The 15,186-nt window shown below is 46.7% G+C and overlaps 1 protein-coding gene across 1 annotated transcript; it reads left to right on the forward strand.

Annotated features, from left to right (window-relative positions):
- Window positions 1-2,022: 2,022 nt before the first annotated feature.
- On the forward strand, window positions 2,023-9,250 carry LOC140120710 (embryonic protein UVS.2-like). The gene is made up of 3 exons (XM_072139662.1): window positions 2,023-2,127; window positions 2,213-2,417; window positions 9,186-9,250. Exons 1-3 carry the CDS (start codon window positions 2,026-2,028, stop codon window positions 9,200-9,202), a joined length of 324 nt encoding a protein of 107 aa, XP_071995763.1. The 5' UTR covers window positions 2,023-2,025; the 3' UTR covers window positions 9,203-9,250.
- Window positions 9,251-15,186: the final 5,936 nt, after the last annotated feature.

Genomic DNA, 15,186 nt, shown 5'->3' on the forward strand with positions numbered 1-15,186 from the left:
TTCAGGGGTTTTACTTGTAAGAATATCATTGTATTTCCTAAATGACTTCAGTTACTTCTGAGTTACTTCTCACTTCATTTACTTTACGAGAGAACACAAAGCATCATGGGAAGTGGGGGAAGCTTACAACTGACCCAGATTAGGGCAAAACAGGAAGAGGTTAGTCTCCACCCACTTCACTGCTGCTGAGGAAGATTTCTGACAAGTAGCATCAGAACACAAAGTGATATAATTCTGGAAAGAAAATGGTGAGAAGTACAGTATTATGTACAGTTTGCTGGGGGAGTGTCAATTCAGATGCCTTTATCTTTTTAAAAATTTTTTTGCCACAGACCCGTTTCCTGTGAAGGCATGTTCCTTTTAATTGGAGCACACCCCTTATTTTGTACTAGTTGAGAAAATGTCTAAAAAGTGTCTTAAAACCTGGACAAATGTGGCACCAAGGCATTTTAGAAATGTTTTGGTTGCAAAATACCACAGATTGTGTCGCATGGGACCCCTTTATGGCGCAGCTGCGCTGGCTTCCAAGCGACTGAAATTAGGAGGCGTGCTGTCGGTGGGTCCATTTGATTCGGACTGAGCGCCATATTTAACTTGCAAATTGTGTTGCACGCCCTATGTTAAAGGTGCACCACAAAAAAGATGGTGAACTCTGTCAGACCAGTGCGGGGAAACGACACATTCATGATTTCTGGCACACGATCTTAGTCAATAGCATTATACACGGAAATAGCTCTTTTAGTGCAGTTTCCGACTTTCTAAGCAAATGGGCCCCACTGAGTGCTAATCACAATGTGATCAGGTGCCATAGACCTCTATGAAGGTCCATGAAGTGGCCACTAATTGTGTATGACCAGTCAATGTGTTTGTGTGCATGCGGCCTCAGATTGTAATAAGTCATGGCTTCTTTGTTACATTTTAGTTGCTGGTCTTACATCGGAAGAACATTAGGCCAACAGGTGGTGACCCTCACAGATCCCAGCTGTATGGTATATGGCACAATACAACATGAAGCTATGCACAATCTTGGCTTCTTCCATGAACATACCAGGATTGACCGGGACAACTACATCGACATCTTATGGGAGAACATTGCCAAAGGTAAAGAGACTGAAAAGTGTAGGAACTTCCAACTATTGGTGGTGAACTCTTTGTAGAATTTGGTTCCATGGTCACCATATTTGATCCACTTGCTCTCTATAGAGTAACATGATAACACCGTCACCATCTCTTCCAGGTTCTAAAGGCAGTTTTGACATTAATGATGGGAACATCTTGAACCTTCCTTATGATTATGACTCAGTGATGCATTACGCCTCGTAAGTCCTACTTCGTTGGTCATGATAAATCATTGTGAGTTTAGAAAAAAAACATATTGGGGCACATTTACTTACCCGTCCTGTTGACGACGGCGATCCGGAATGTCCGACGAGGATTCGGATCGTTCGCGATTTACGTAGATCGTGCGCCTGATTTCCTGCATCCGGCACTTCCCCGCTGAGGTCCGCCGGAGTTCACCTTCTTCTTCCTGGTGTATTTGAGTGCTGATCTCGCGACACAATTAGCTTTTTAAATTTAAAGTCCGAATCAGTCTGGTTGTGCGACGGCCAAGCCCCCGATTTGTGTCGCATGAAAGCCGGTGCCGATGCGCCACAATCCGATCGCGTGCACCAAAAACCTGGGGCAATTCAGCACAAAACGAAAAAATTTGGTAAAACCCGACGAAAATGCGTCCGACGGACACTTAGTAAATGTGCCCCATTATTCTTCTTCCTTTCTCTCTATAGGAATATTTATTCTCAATCACCATATTTGGCTACCATAGTCCCGAAGCCTGACTCTACCGTGCCTATTGGACAGAGATCAGGACTGAGTCGTCTGGACATCGTGAAAATCAATACCCTCTACGACTGCAGTATGTTGCTTAATTAGTGTTGTTGTATTATTGTGATTTTTGTATTGTAAATTGTACAATAATCATTAACTTTATCCTTTTATATGACCAAAAATAAAGACCTCTGTAGGATGAAGCTGATACATCCCTCAGGATCTTTTTCTGGAAATAGTTCCATGTCAGATCAATATGGTGGAAAATGTCTGTGGCTTATTCAAATCCAGGACAACCAGGTAAAATCCAAGAAAACAGATATAATCTACGTATAAAATCGGAACATTTGGCCAAAACTAATACTCGTGTTTTGCTTTGTCTCAGGTGGTATTGGAGATCAACTATATGAACATCTCTTCTACTGACTATATTAAAGTCTACGATGGTTACACTCAATCATCACCTCTCCTATTAGACAAGACCTTTGGATTTGGACCACTCTTGCCAATACTGTCATCGGGCCGAAACGTGCTTATTGAGTTTGTGAGCAAGTCCACATTTAGTGAATTTAATGCTACCTATAACACTGGTAAGTGTTAATCGTGTATCATATGATAGTTAGACACATTTTTCCAGTGGGAAATAGATCATAAAGCAATGACATGTGCAACACCCTCGCCGATGCAATGGCGAGGTAGTGCTTGCGAATACGTCCCACCTGCATGTAATCCCATTACACAACATGGTTCTAATAGGACATAGGGATATTGCAGTGGTGAATCCTGCCTGGCAAGGCAGAGGTTAAGTATTTTGTATAATGCCAGATGCTGTTATCCAATGATATGTGTTACATCCTGTGCTCTGTAAGCTGAGATGTGATTGGAGGAGCAGCCACCACCTGACCAAAGGAAGGTAATAAAACTCCCTGGCCAGGAATGTTCTGGGTCTTTCCAGAGATCTTTTCAGAGAGATTCTGTTGTAGGAGAATCAGTGAGTGAGTGAGTAATCTCTGTCTAGCCCATACCAGAGCAGGAAGAGCCTAGCCCCTGCCTCTGAAGAGTGGAGCATTAGACTAGAGTTAGTATAGTGAGGAAAAGGGGTATTATCTTACCTTTGAAGGTGATACCTGAAGCTCTACAGGACAAGCTGAAGCTTCCTACCAGGACACAGCTGCCTCCCAGCCTGCCCTCTACTTCCAGGCTGGTGAACTATCTCCTGAGGCTCCCTCCAACTCACATCTCGGCACCCTACCTACCTGTTAAAGGCACGTTTGCTGCGGTTCCTGCGGTTCAAATAAAGAACTGTAAGTTGTTTTCTTCAACTTCTGTCTCCGTCTGGTCCCTGCTAATACGGCTGCCTTCATCACCGGGCACCCTGTCCATCACCCAGAGACTCACACTCGGGACATTAAGGGGTTGCCCCAGGGAGATCCGCTATAGCAGCCTCTCCCTCATCTTTTCTTGCCAACACCACCCTGCTGGAGACCTGCCAGGCTGTAGGACAGCCCTCCGGTTCCCCCGTACCAAGCACCGTGACACAAGCGTGCTTAGGCCGCAACCGCCAGCCACTCCGGTACAGCGGGCCCCGGCTGACTCCAGGCCTCACCGCAAGGGCTAGGCCCCGGTGGGGGACGTTGCAAGTGGCGTCACGAACAGGATTGATACTTCTGTGCCTTATTGCGGCATTAAAGACTTTCCTTTATTAAAAGACTGTGCTGCCTAACCCTGCTGCCATCCGGGTTTAGGCCTAAGGACTTGTACGTTTCTGGAATGAACTGTGTTATACTGCTGCCACGTGCGGTCGAGCGCCGCTCCCGCACTCCAGAGGTTAATCCTGGCAAGAACTGTACCAGCTCTGCTACATCCGGCGCTGCCGCGCCCGAAGATTTTTACCTCAGAAACTGTGGCGCAGCAAATAATTCCAGCCCGCCAAAACCTTCACTGGCGGGAAACCCAGATGACGCATCAAGCTCCACCCACGCGCGAAGCGCGCGAACCCCGCCTCCTGTGGCGCAGGAAAAATTAGAGCCCGCCACAGCTCTTGGCGGGAAGGACTCGGACTCCTCCCACTGGCTCGAGGCGGACTTCCTGCCCTGCCTCAGAGAAGCGCCAGAACTGGAGTGGACTTTGGACAGCGAGGACAACGCCATGTGGGGTCCTCCGCCTTTCCCTCCTGTGGAGCGTCCGGAGTTTTACGAGGTCCTAGAGACTATGGTGGTGGTCTCTGCGCAGCCTGTCCGAAGACCCTCCGCTGGACATCGGCTGCACCGAGGATTGACTCGGGCCTTCGTCACCAGGACATGCTACCAAACGGTGACGCAGTACCAAATCCCACCCGGGCGGTTCCTCGTCCCTATCCCGGCTACCATCCCGGTACCGCGGGTCCACGTGGAGGCGCCACGTGGGGAGGCCCCGACTCCTGCTGAGCCAACGCCTGTGCCTAGTGTGGCCGCTCCACCTGCTCCGAGGCCTACTACTCCTGCTGCGCGGCCTGCTAGCCCCGCTGTAGTGGCTCCTGACCCTCCGGTGGTTCCTGCTCCTGTTCCGGCACCTACCTGTCGTCCAAGGAGATCCGAGCCTGAACCGGAGCCACGAGCCCCAGCACCGAAACCTCCGCAGCCTCAAGGCCGAGGTGAGGCCGCCCGCCGGCGACTCCGAGACGCTGTCTCGGACCAGCGACGCAGAGAGAAGGAGGCCCAGCGGTACATGGCCGACAGATCCACAGCGGGAGCTTGGGTCGAGAAGAATCGCACCACCGGCATGGTCCGGTTCTTTGACAAGCGGAAGGGCTATGGCTTCGCCACCCAGGACTACACCGGACGGGAAGTATTTATACCCCACCGGTCCGTCAAGAGACCTGATCTGCCGGAGAGCCTGCACAACCTGAAGCCGGGAGAGTGCATCGAGTTCTCCCTGCAGGAAGGACCTCGAGGACCCTGGGCGGCTGGCGTGATCCGGATCCCCGATTCCGACGAGGACCGCTACTTCCCGCAGGACGACTGGTATGAGGACGACGAGTGGCCGGAGTCTCCGAACACCTCTTCATCCTCGGCTGCAAGTCCCCGGGCGGTGACCCACGTGAATGCCCCATCCACAGTAATTGTGAGTACGGGTCCCATTGCCATCCATGGGCCGGGCATGATACAGGGCGCCACCCCCACCGGTTCCCCTGCCGGGAGCATTGCCAGGTCCCGCGGCTCTTCTGTGGGAGAAGACATCCCGGCTAGCGAACCTTGTCCGGAGGTTCCATCTAGGCCCGTATCTCCCCTTGCCGGTTACCAATGGGGTGATGACCCGGCCCCGGAAGAACCGGAGCTGGAAGGAGCCGCGGCGCGGCCGCTGGACTCCGTTTATTTTTTCCTGGACCCCTCTGTGGTCCCTGGCTCAGTTGAGCCCCCGGCTGGAACAGCCGACACCCCGGGCGACAGCGCTCCTCCCCCTGAAGGTCCGGAGGATGTTGCTGCACCTGCAGTACCCACTGCTGCCACCTGGTGTCCCCAGCCGGTACCTACTCCCGCTGAGGATGCACAGGATTCCCTGCAGGAGCTGGATCCTGTCTTTGCTGAACCCAGCGATACTGACTAATCCCTGAAGGGCTGTAGCCCTCTCCAGGTACTATGTCCTTTGTACATATTGTGTGTATTTATCCCCATATCCCTATAGAGCCAGAAACTGTCCTGAGACTCTTACCCTTATTTATCTCAGTCAAGAGATTATACACTGTCATGTGCTATGATAGCACCCTTCCTCTGCCACAGCAGAGATGTCATCAAAGGACTCTGTCCCTCTCCAAATAGAGGAGACCCTTTGCTTCTTCATTGCACTTTTCCCCACCTCAAGGGCTGTACCCAGAAGATGGACTTTGTCAGTAGAGACCTTCTGAGAGACTTTTGCCAGATACTACAAGGGAAAAGTGGCTATTGACTTATTATTTTGCACTTAATGCCTTCCTTTTTAGGTATGGACATTCTGTTTGCACTTTTTTATGCCTTTTCTTTGCAGGAAAGAGACATTTACTATCGTGCTACCCTGAGTAGCCTATCCACCTCTGTAACGTTTGCAATGTTATAAGATGTGTACCCATTGGGCTCCTAAGCCAATGTGATCTTAACCTGTTTGCACACTGTCATATATGCCAGTAGTCTGCATTAACCCTTTCATAGGCTTTGCAGGTTGTAGAGTGGCTGTGTCGGACCGTCTCTATGTAGTACAATGTTTTATTGTGTCACATATGCCAATGTATGCATATATACACTATATAATTGCCGCCAGGGAAGAAGCGTTGATCAAACAAATATACAGGCCTTGGTGCAAGGAGTGGATTACAGGACATGACACCACACCTTTCCTACTGTACAGTTCGGTTTAATGGCGTCAGCGACCAACTGTCATACAGCTACATGTTTTTTGTCTTAGTCCGACACCAACCCAGGTGCCTGTCTCCAGGACCATGGGCGGTTTGTCCCTACACCTCACATAGCCTGCACTTCCCAGAAGTGCCCTTAGCCCCCTCCGTGCCCCAAACCATATGTAGTCGAGCCGAGGGCGGCTCTTTCAATTGCCCCCGGGGTATGCAACACCCTCGCCGATGCAATGGCGAGGTAGTGCTTGCGAATACGTCCCACCTGCATGTAATCCCATTACACAACATGGTTCTAATAGGACATAGGGATATTGCAGTGGTGAATCCTGCCTGGCAAGGCAGAGGTTAAGTATTTTGTATAATGCCAGATGCTGTTATCCAATGATATGTGTTACATCCTGTGCTCTGTAAGCTGAGATGTGATTGGAGGAGCAGCCACCACCTGACCAAAGGAAGGTAATAAAACTCCCTGGCCAGGAATGTTCTGGGTCTTTCCAGAGATCTTTTCAGAGAGATTCTGTTGTAGGAGAATCAGTGAGTGAGTGAGTAATCTCTGTCTAGCCCATACCAGAGCAGGAAGAGCCTAGCCCCTGCCTCTGAAGAGTGGAGCATTAGACTAGAGTTAGTATAGTGAGGAAAAGGGGTATTATCTTACCTTTGAAGGTGATACCTGAAGCTCTACAGGACAAGCTGAAGCTTCCTACCAGGACACAGCTGCCTCCCAGCCTGCCCTCTACTTCCAGGCTGGTGAACTATCTCCTGAGGCTCCCTCCAACTCACATCTCGGCACCCTACCTACCTGTTAAAGGCACGTTTGCTGCGGTTCCTGCGGTTCAAATAAAGAACTGTAAGTTGTTTTCTTCAACTTCTGTCTCCGTCTGGTCCCTGCTAATACGGCTGCCTTCATCACCGGGCACCCTGTCCATCACCCAGAGACTCACACTCGGGACATTAAGGGGTTGCCCCAGGGAGATCCGCTATAGCAGCCTCTCCCTCATCTTTTCTTGCCAACACCACCCTGCTGGAGACCTGCCAGGCTGTAGGACAGCCCTCCGGTTCCCCCGTACCAAGCACCGTGACACAAGCGTGCTTAGGCCGCAACCGCCAGCCACTCCGGTACAGCGGGCCCCGGCTGACTCCAGGCCTCACCGCAAGGGCTAGGCCCCGGTGGGGGATGTTGCACATGTCTCCTTTGTCAAGTCCTTAGCATATAATACTTGGCCCAATGTTTGACAGCTGCATCTGGTGCCCACCAGAGAAATTATTCTAGAGCCATCTTCCATTAACCAATAGGAAATATCCCTAATGTCCTTTAAAGGGAAGCTGTCAACAGGGACCTCATGGCATATCCTGGCGGTGCTCCTGGCTGATGCATTATGAAGCAAACATACCTTGAGAATGCTGTAGCTACACTGATGCAGCATCATATCTTGGTTAATCCTGGAGTTGAGCTGAAAAAACAATTATAACATTCAGGACCTTGGGAAAGCTGGGTCAGGCTGGCTGCCTAGATAAACACATTACATGGAGCTTGTAGTTACAAATTGAGGTTAGTCAAGACATGACTAATCAACCTGAGCTGGATGACTCATACACAGCAGCTGGGGGATGGTGCAGCAATTGATTATTCTGCCTTCAGGCAAAACCCATGGATTACATCATCCTCTCCTGCAGAGAATAACTCATGTGCTAGGAGAAGCACTGAAGCAGCCACAGAAGCGAGATAACTTCTTTATCATAATTTTATAATTGTATTATCAGCAAAACCACTCAGCTCAGGGATTAACCAAGATATGATCCTGCATCAGTGTAGCTACAGCATTCTCCAGGTATCTTTGCTTCATAATGCATCAAATCAAATTGCTAGATTTCCTTTAAAGGACATCTACCACCAGGATGAAGAATTGTAAATCAATCACAATGACATACTAGACTGGATCCATTGTTCTTTAAGCTTCCTATGCCCTTGTTTTTAAGAATTTTTTTTTAATGCAAATTAGCCAGAGGGGCTCCAAGCTGCATTGACACCTATGTAACCTGGAGCCCCTCAGGCTCATTTTCATAACTTTAAAAGCCTTCTTTAAAAAAAAAAAAAACAGGACATAAGAACATTCAAGAAGAAAAGATCCTGCCAGAGGGGGCATACAGCAGTATCTAAGAGTGCTTGGTTTAGAAACCTTGGTATAGACCATGGTAGATGTCCTTAAAACTGGTGGTGTACCATGCTGTGTCTAAATAATTACCATACAACGATGCCATACAGGGTTTCAATAATGCCCACTCAATAATTTAGGGAACTGACTGATGTGATCGCCAGTTTGGAAGAGTTAAAATTGTAACTTTATTTTATTATCTTGAGTATTGATACACATTTATTGGTTGTTTTTTTTAAATGGTTTTAAACACCTTCCAATAGAGATGTTGTTTTTAATTTGAATTTAGTGATCCCCTTTTTCATAACACCAAACCTTGAGCTGTGGATACTGTTTCATATATAGGCAGTCCCCAGGTTACGTACAAGATAGGTTCCATAGGTTTGTTCTTAAGTTGAATTTGTATGTAAGTCAAAACTGTATATTTATATAATTGTAGATTCAGACAAAAAACATTTTTGCCCCAGTGACAATTTTTTGCTGTAATGGGACCAAGAATTATCAATAAAGCTTCATTACAGACACCTTACAGCTGATCATTGCAGTCTGGGACTATAGTAACATCCAGAGAGCTTCACCAGAGGTCAGAGGGGGCAGAGGGGTCCATCTATAACTAAGGGTCGGGTGTCCTTAAGTAGGGGACCTCCTGTACTGATGTTGGGCTAGTATTACCTATTCATACTTTGTGACTGATACTGCATATAAGTTCTACATAAGGCCAGAGAAAGAAGGAAGATGTGGGCAATTGTACCAGAAAATTCTAAAGATAAACACAGCAAATAAATTATTGTTATTAATAATCCATCGCTTCCAAATTTTTTCAAATGTTTTTTTCTTTTCAGTATCCGTAGAATGGTGAACTAACCCACCTGGAGAGGATTGCTGCACACTGAAAAACGAAAAAACATAAATTTTTTTATACTGTAAATATTTTTTATCTAGGACCTAGGTCTTTAAGAACATCTGTGACTTTATGATTTTTATAAACCACCACAGTGTAAAAATATCTCTTTTTATCTTGATATGTATAATACGCTTGATTTGCATAATAAAAATTGGAGGTTTAAAGGGAACCTGTCATCAAGACAAACATTTTTCAGTGTTGACAAGTGCCAAAAGGGCTTATTATGCTCAATACAATTCATGCTTTGTTGAGTAAAGGAGAAATTGTTCTCCTTTAGTTTATCTGACATGGCTCCCTGCCAGAATCCTGTGCTGAGTCCCAGGGTGGGGGCAGGAAGAGGGAGGAGGAGAGAGAGGATGTGGAAGGGACTGATTTACAGAGCAGTGAGGAGAGATGCTGAAGGGAGGAGGAATGTGATTTAGCATAGGACTGTTTAGATTTGAAGTGCCCCCTTCGCAATCCCAGGACTCAGCACAGGATACTAGCAAGGAGTCAGGTCAGATAAACTAAAGGACTCTAAAAAAGGAAAACATTTAATGAATAACCAAAACTTGATTTATATTGAGCATTACATACCCTTTTGAAACCTGTTACCACTGAAAAATGCCTTTTGTGATGACAGGTTCCCTTTAAAGGGTTATTCCGAGTGTTAGGGGTTCATATTTCTCACAATAGGATCTGTCTATCTCATTTCTAGTAAGCACATCACCTCTCTACTGACACCATAGGATATCACGCCACCCTAGAAGCCATAATTGGGATGTCCCAGGCGAAAAAAAATAATGCATATTTGTGCAGCTAGAACCAAATAAACAGTTATTACATATTACTGCAATGCTATACTAATACTATACATAACTCACGCACCATGACCGATATAGTAGCAAATCATAGCAACATAAAGTAAGGATAAACTCAGTCACGGCAAAGGGGGGGGGGGGCACCACGATGGGATAATCATGCCACAAGGAGTGCAGGTTGGTGGGGGATGTTAGAGAGAAAAGGGGGGATAGGGAATATATAGTAACCCCAGGAACTCATGGGAAACAGCATAGACCGGTTACAACAGCTAGAAGAGGGTCTTTAGGGTTGGAGGAAGAGCCAACAAAAACTATGGTCTTGGACAACCCCAGGCACTGTCGATGGGGGCTTTGAAGACTTCACGCTGGGTGCAGTGGCTGAAGATATCATTGAAAAGTGCGTAGCATAGTTGATGCCAGATCTACCTGTCTCCTATGGGTTTCTTTTATACGTGCCTCCACAATGTCCCAATGTCCCTTGAGGGATCGGCTGGCATAGGCTATCATTGCTCTTCTACTTCTTGCACATGGGACAAGATATCTCCAAACCCTAACTTACTTGCATCAGTCTGTAGACCAAGGGGCTGGCTATAGCCTGGATAACCCAAGATTGGTGGTTGTATCAGTTTCTGCATCAAAAGTTGTAATGCTACTTCATGTTTTTTATGTCCAGTCAATGAAAATTTTACTTTTCATTTCTTCATTTCTTGTCCCTTCATGATAGCCGCTTCACCTGTGCATCGCGACCCCTTTGGGGGTTGAACAAACCTTTTACAGGGGTCTGCATTAAAAAAAAAACAGTTTGCCGCATTTATAAAGGGTTTAGGCACTTTGTAAAGTTTTAGACAGTTTTCAGGCACTTTTATGACTAGTACGAGAAAAAAGGGGTGTCTCCAATTCAATGGGAGCACCAAAAATTGCTTCCCAATGAGCCAGGTAGCGGTGGGAGATCATAGCTTGAGAAGCAGCAGGTTATTATCAGATATGAGACCCAAGGTATGTTTATTAGTTTTACATAAACATGTTCATAGTGGCCCAGATTTACTAAGAACAGTGCAGTGTGTACTATGTGCAGTGTCCTGTGTAGTATGCAGGGGGTGCCAGATTCAGGATTTGTTGCACACGTTCTTCATGAATCTGGCGACCCCTGCACTTTTTTTGGTGCACCTTTAACACGGGCCACAAATGCGACTCAATTCTGTTGGACTTTGCATGATAAATGTGGAGCGCGGAACGACTGAGCACCAGAACGCCCCTTTTAGTGCAGATATTTGTGTCGCATGAAGAATAGTGCAAATGCAACACAAAAGGGTCATGAGCAACACAAATGGTGTCGGACACTTCTTAAATGTCTGTGCAAGGTATGTTTGCTGAGCTCCCTCCACACAAGGTGGGTGTTTGCTGCAAAATGCAGCACCCATTGCAGGTGTTAAACTTGCGATCACTGCAAAATCCCCATATGCTGTGGTATGGTAGTATATGGTAAGATCAATTAGACAAACTAGGGTTGAAGTACCCTAAGGGGATTGAAAAATAGTAAAAAAAAAAATCTTAAGTTAACAAAAAATAAATAAAAAAATTCAAATCACCCCCTTTCCCTAGAATGATATAAATAAACACTAAAAATCATTAACATTTTATATATTGCTGCATCCCAAAATGTTCGATCTATTAAAATATAACGATTATTCCCAGCGTTAAAGCCCCCGAATGGAAAATAGCACTCAAAGTGGAAAATGCTAATTTTTTTACATTTTGCAACATATAAAAATTTTATAAAAACTGATCAAAAGGCCGTAAGGTCTTGAAAATGGAAGCATTGAAAACGTCATCTCATCTTGCAAAAAATTACTCCACCCACAACTCCATGAATCAGTGTATTAAACAGTTATTAGCGCCAGAAGATGGCAAAATAAAGATTTTTTTCTTTGTACAGGAGGTTTTAAGTTTTGTAAATGTATGAAAACATTATAAAACCTGTAGGAATTTGGTATTGCCGTTATCGCACCGACCCAAAGAATGAAGTAGACAAGTCATTAGGGGCGCACAGTGAGAACTGTAAATCCAAGCCCACAAGAAAATGGCGCAAATATGTTTTTTCTCCAATTTCACAGCATTTGGAATTTTTTACTGCTTCCCAGTACACAACATGGAATATTAAATACCATCTCTATGAAGTGCAATTTGTTACGCAGAAAACAAGCCGTCACACAGCTCTGTACATGGAAAAATAAAAAATGTATGGATTTTTGAAGGTAGGGAGTGAAAAATTAAAAAGCAAAAATGAAAAAGGGCCTGGTTGTTAAGGGGTTAAGAGAACCCCACTAACATTATGGGTCAAGTGGGCTGGGCCACAACTTTTATCAACATGAATCTTCACACCATATACCCAAATCATAAAACAGGCCATTCTGTCCCCAAAAACGCCTCTATCAAAAACTATCTGGCGCAAAGTCCAAATCGCTCAGCCAGTGTCCCTGTGAGCCAAAAATTCTTCAGTTTGGGGGGGCAGAAATAATAGCGCACGAGCTGTGACTTCTAATAATATAAAAACATGTATGAGATAGCACATAACCTGAGAATTTTCCAAAAAAATGCATTTTCACACAAAAACCGAGCATTTTCACACAAAAAAATGCATTTTCACACAAAAAAAGGCGAATTATATGTGAATCTAATGCCGCGGTCACAAGTTCGGCTAGCATCGCGTTCATAAGGGGGCGGGTCTTGGCCCGATCGCATATGCGTTTCAGGAGACCGCGGCCTAGGAGCTCCTTCCCATTAGCGTTGTTTTGCACAGTAATTTTTCAGTGGTTTCCACGGATGGCATTGGGGCACATTGGGGGTCATTTATTAAGGGCCCGATTCGCGTTTTCCCGACGTGTTACCCGAATATTTCCGTTTTGCGCCGCTTGTACTTAAATTGCCCCGGGATTTTGGCGCACGCGATCGGATTGTGGCGCATCGGCGCTGGCATGCGCGCGACGGAAATCGGGGGGCGTGGCCGAACGAAAACCCGACGTATTCGGAAAAACCGCCGCATTTAAAAACCGAAAATGTGTCGCATAAGGACCGCTTACCTTCACCTGGTCCAGCTCGGTGCATTCCGGCGCGATGAGTTTACTTTCAGCGCAGCAGCGCCACCTGGTGGACGGCGGAAGAACTACCTTATTAAATCCCGGCCGGACCCGAATCCAGAGCGGAGAAGCCGCCGCTGGAACGCGAATGGACCGGGTAAGTAAATTTGCCCCATTAACTCACCCGTCCGCTGGAGTGCACAGAAAGTGCATTGTCCGAGGATGATGCCCTGTGCCGCGATTCACTAAGATCGTGCGCCCGATGTCCTGCATGTGTCGCATCCCTTCTCAGGTCCGCCAGAGTTCACCTTCTTCTTCCCGGTGCATGTAAGTGCATTGTCTTGCGACACAATTTGAAAGTTAAATCCTGCGCTTAGTCCGAATCCGTTGGATCGTCCGACGGCATACCCCCTGATTTGTGTCGCATGAAAGCCGGTGCACAATCCCAGCACAGACACTGTGCGAAAGTGCAATCCGCAACCCTTAGTAAATGAGCCCCGTTGTTTTCAATGGCGTTTTCACATTGGCTTATTTTTTCACTGATCAGATGTCCGTGTCAAAATATTTGCATCATGTCCGTTGATTATCACTGATGCGGATCACGGAAGGCAAGAGAAGTCTACGGGGAAGATTTATTATTAGGCTCCTTGGAACAGGTCTATGTCTTCAGTGGCTTCGGTGCACGAGCAGAAGTTCTATGTTTGCGCCAGTATAGTGAAGTGGTGTGAATAGTCCAGTGCGACTTTTGAGCAATGAAAACAAAAACCCTCTATGCGACAAAACTGATGATAAATCTCCCCCTTTGGGTCTTCATTAAGGCCGCAGTCACACGTTCCATTAATAATGCGACGCTAGCACACAGGGGGTGGTCCTCGGCCCGAAACACATGTGATCAGCTTATGAAACACATGTGCGTTCAGGCCGAGGACCGCCCCCTCGTCCCCCCGAGCGTCGCCTTATCGGCCTAAATCTACCCCTATGGATCTTCAAAAAAGAAAACTGAAGGCATTTATCAAACTTTTTTAGTTTAGATTTCTTTCTTCTTTTGTGACTTTTTAGCAATTTACGGCACAATTACAGTGAAAAGTCGCAAATTTTGTGCAAATAACAGCCAGTCCAGAGCAGGCATAGGCAAGGGGGTTGCCTACAATTTAGACTTTTCTGCAAAATAACAAGCCTCACCTAAGATAAATCAGGCAAGCCCAGATGCCACACATGCTGTTTTTGGTCCGTTTTTAGTCTGTTTTTTCCCAATTATCTTAATAGATAAACAGGTTGTAAGCAGCCAAATGCATGGTAAACTGCCAAAAATGGACTGAAAACGGATGTTTAAAAACGGACCAAAAACGCCATGTGTGGCATCACCCATAGGCTGGTGCCACACGCACCGCTTTGTCTGCTTTTGAAAACGCAAACAAAGCCACACCCACCAGGGCGGGCCGCAGCCCAATCGCATCAGCGTTTCTATGGAAACGCCTGTGAACGGGAACGAGCCGCCGGTGTTTCCACAGAAACGCTGATGCGATCGGGCCGTGGCCTGCCCCGTCGGTTGCGGCTTTGTCTGCTTTTGCGTTTTCAAACGCAGACAAAGCGGTGCGTGTTGCACCAGCCTATGGGTGATGCCACACATGGCGTTTTTGGTCCGTTTCCGCGTTCAAACATTGCATTTGGGTCACAAGTACCGCTAGGCGTCCGTTAATAACGCGACGCTAGCACACAGAGGGAGGTCCACGGGCCAAACGTACATGCGTTTCAAGGAAACGCATGCGATTGATAAGCCGATTGCATGCGTTTCTCTGAAAAAGCATGTGCGTTCGGGCCGAGGGCCATCCCCTGTGCGCTAACATCACGTAATGAATGGATGCCTAGCGGTACGTGTGACCGTGGCCTTACAACAACTTTTTTTTTTACCTGGTACCAGCACTCCGCCCCATTTGGCCCAGGTGTATTTAATTCGCAGGAGACTGCATACATAGCCAGTTTCTGAGGCCATATGGAATGGTGAACATTTAAAATCTGTTCACACAGTGCAGTACTACATGGCATCTGCTGTGGTGCTAGT

This window comes from Engystomops pustulosus, chromosome 3 (genome assembly GCF_040894005.1).
Source record: "Engystomops pustulosus chromosome 3, aEngPut4.maternal, whole genome shotgun sequence".
In the NCBI taxonomy this organism is placed as follows: Eukaryota; Metazoa; Chordata; class Amphibia; order Anura; family Leptodactylidae; genus Engystomops; species Engystomops pustulosus.

Excerpts from the sequence above, each read along its gene's own strand:
- LOC140120710 (XM_072139662.1), top strand. The coding sequence starts at position 2,026 with ATGAAGCTGATACATCCCTCAGGATCTTTTTCTGGAAATAGTTCCATG. Across the intron at positions 2,128-2,212 it reads TTCAAATCCAGGACAACCAG|GTGGTATTGGAGATCAACTA; the intron begins GTAAAATCCAAG and ends GCTTTGTCTCAG.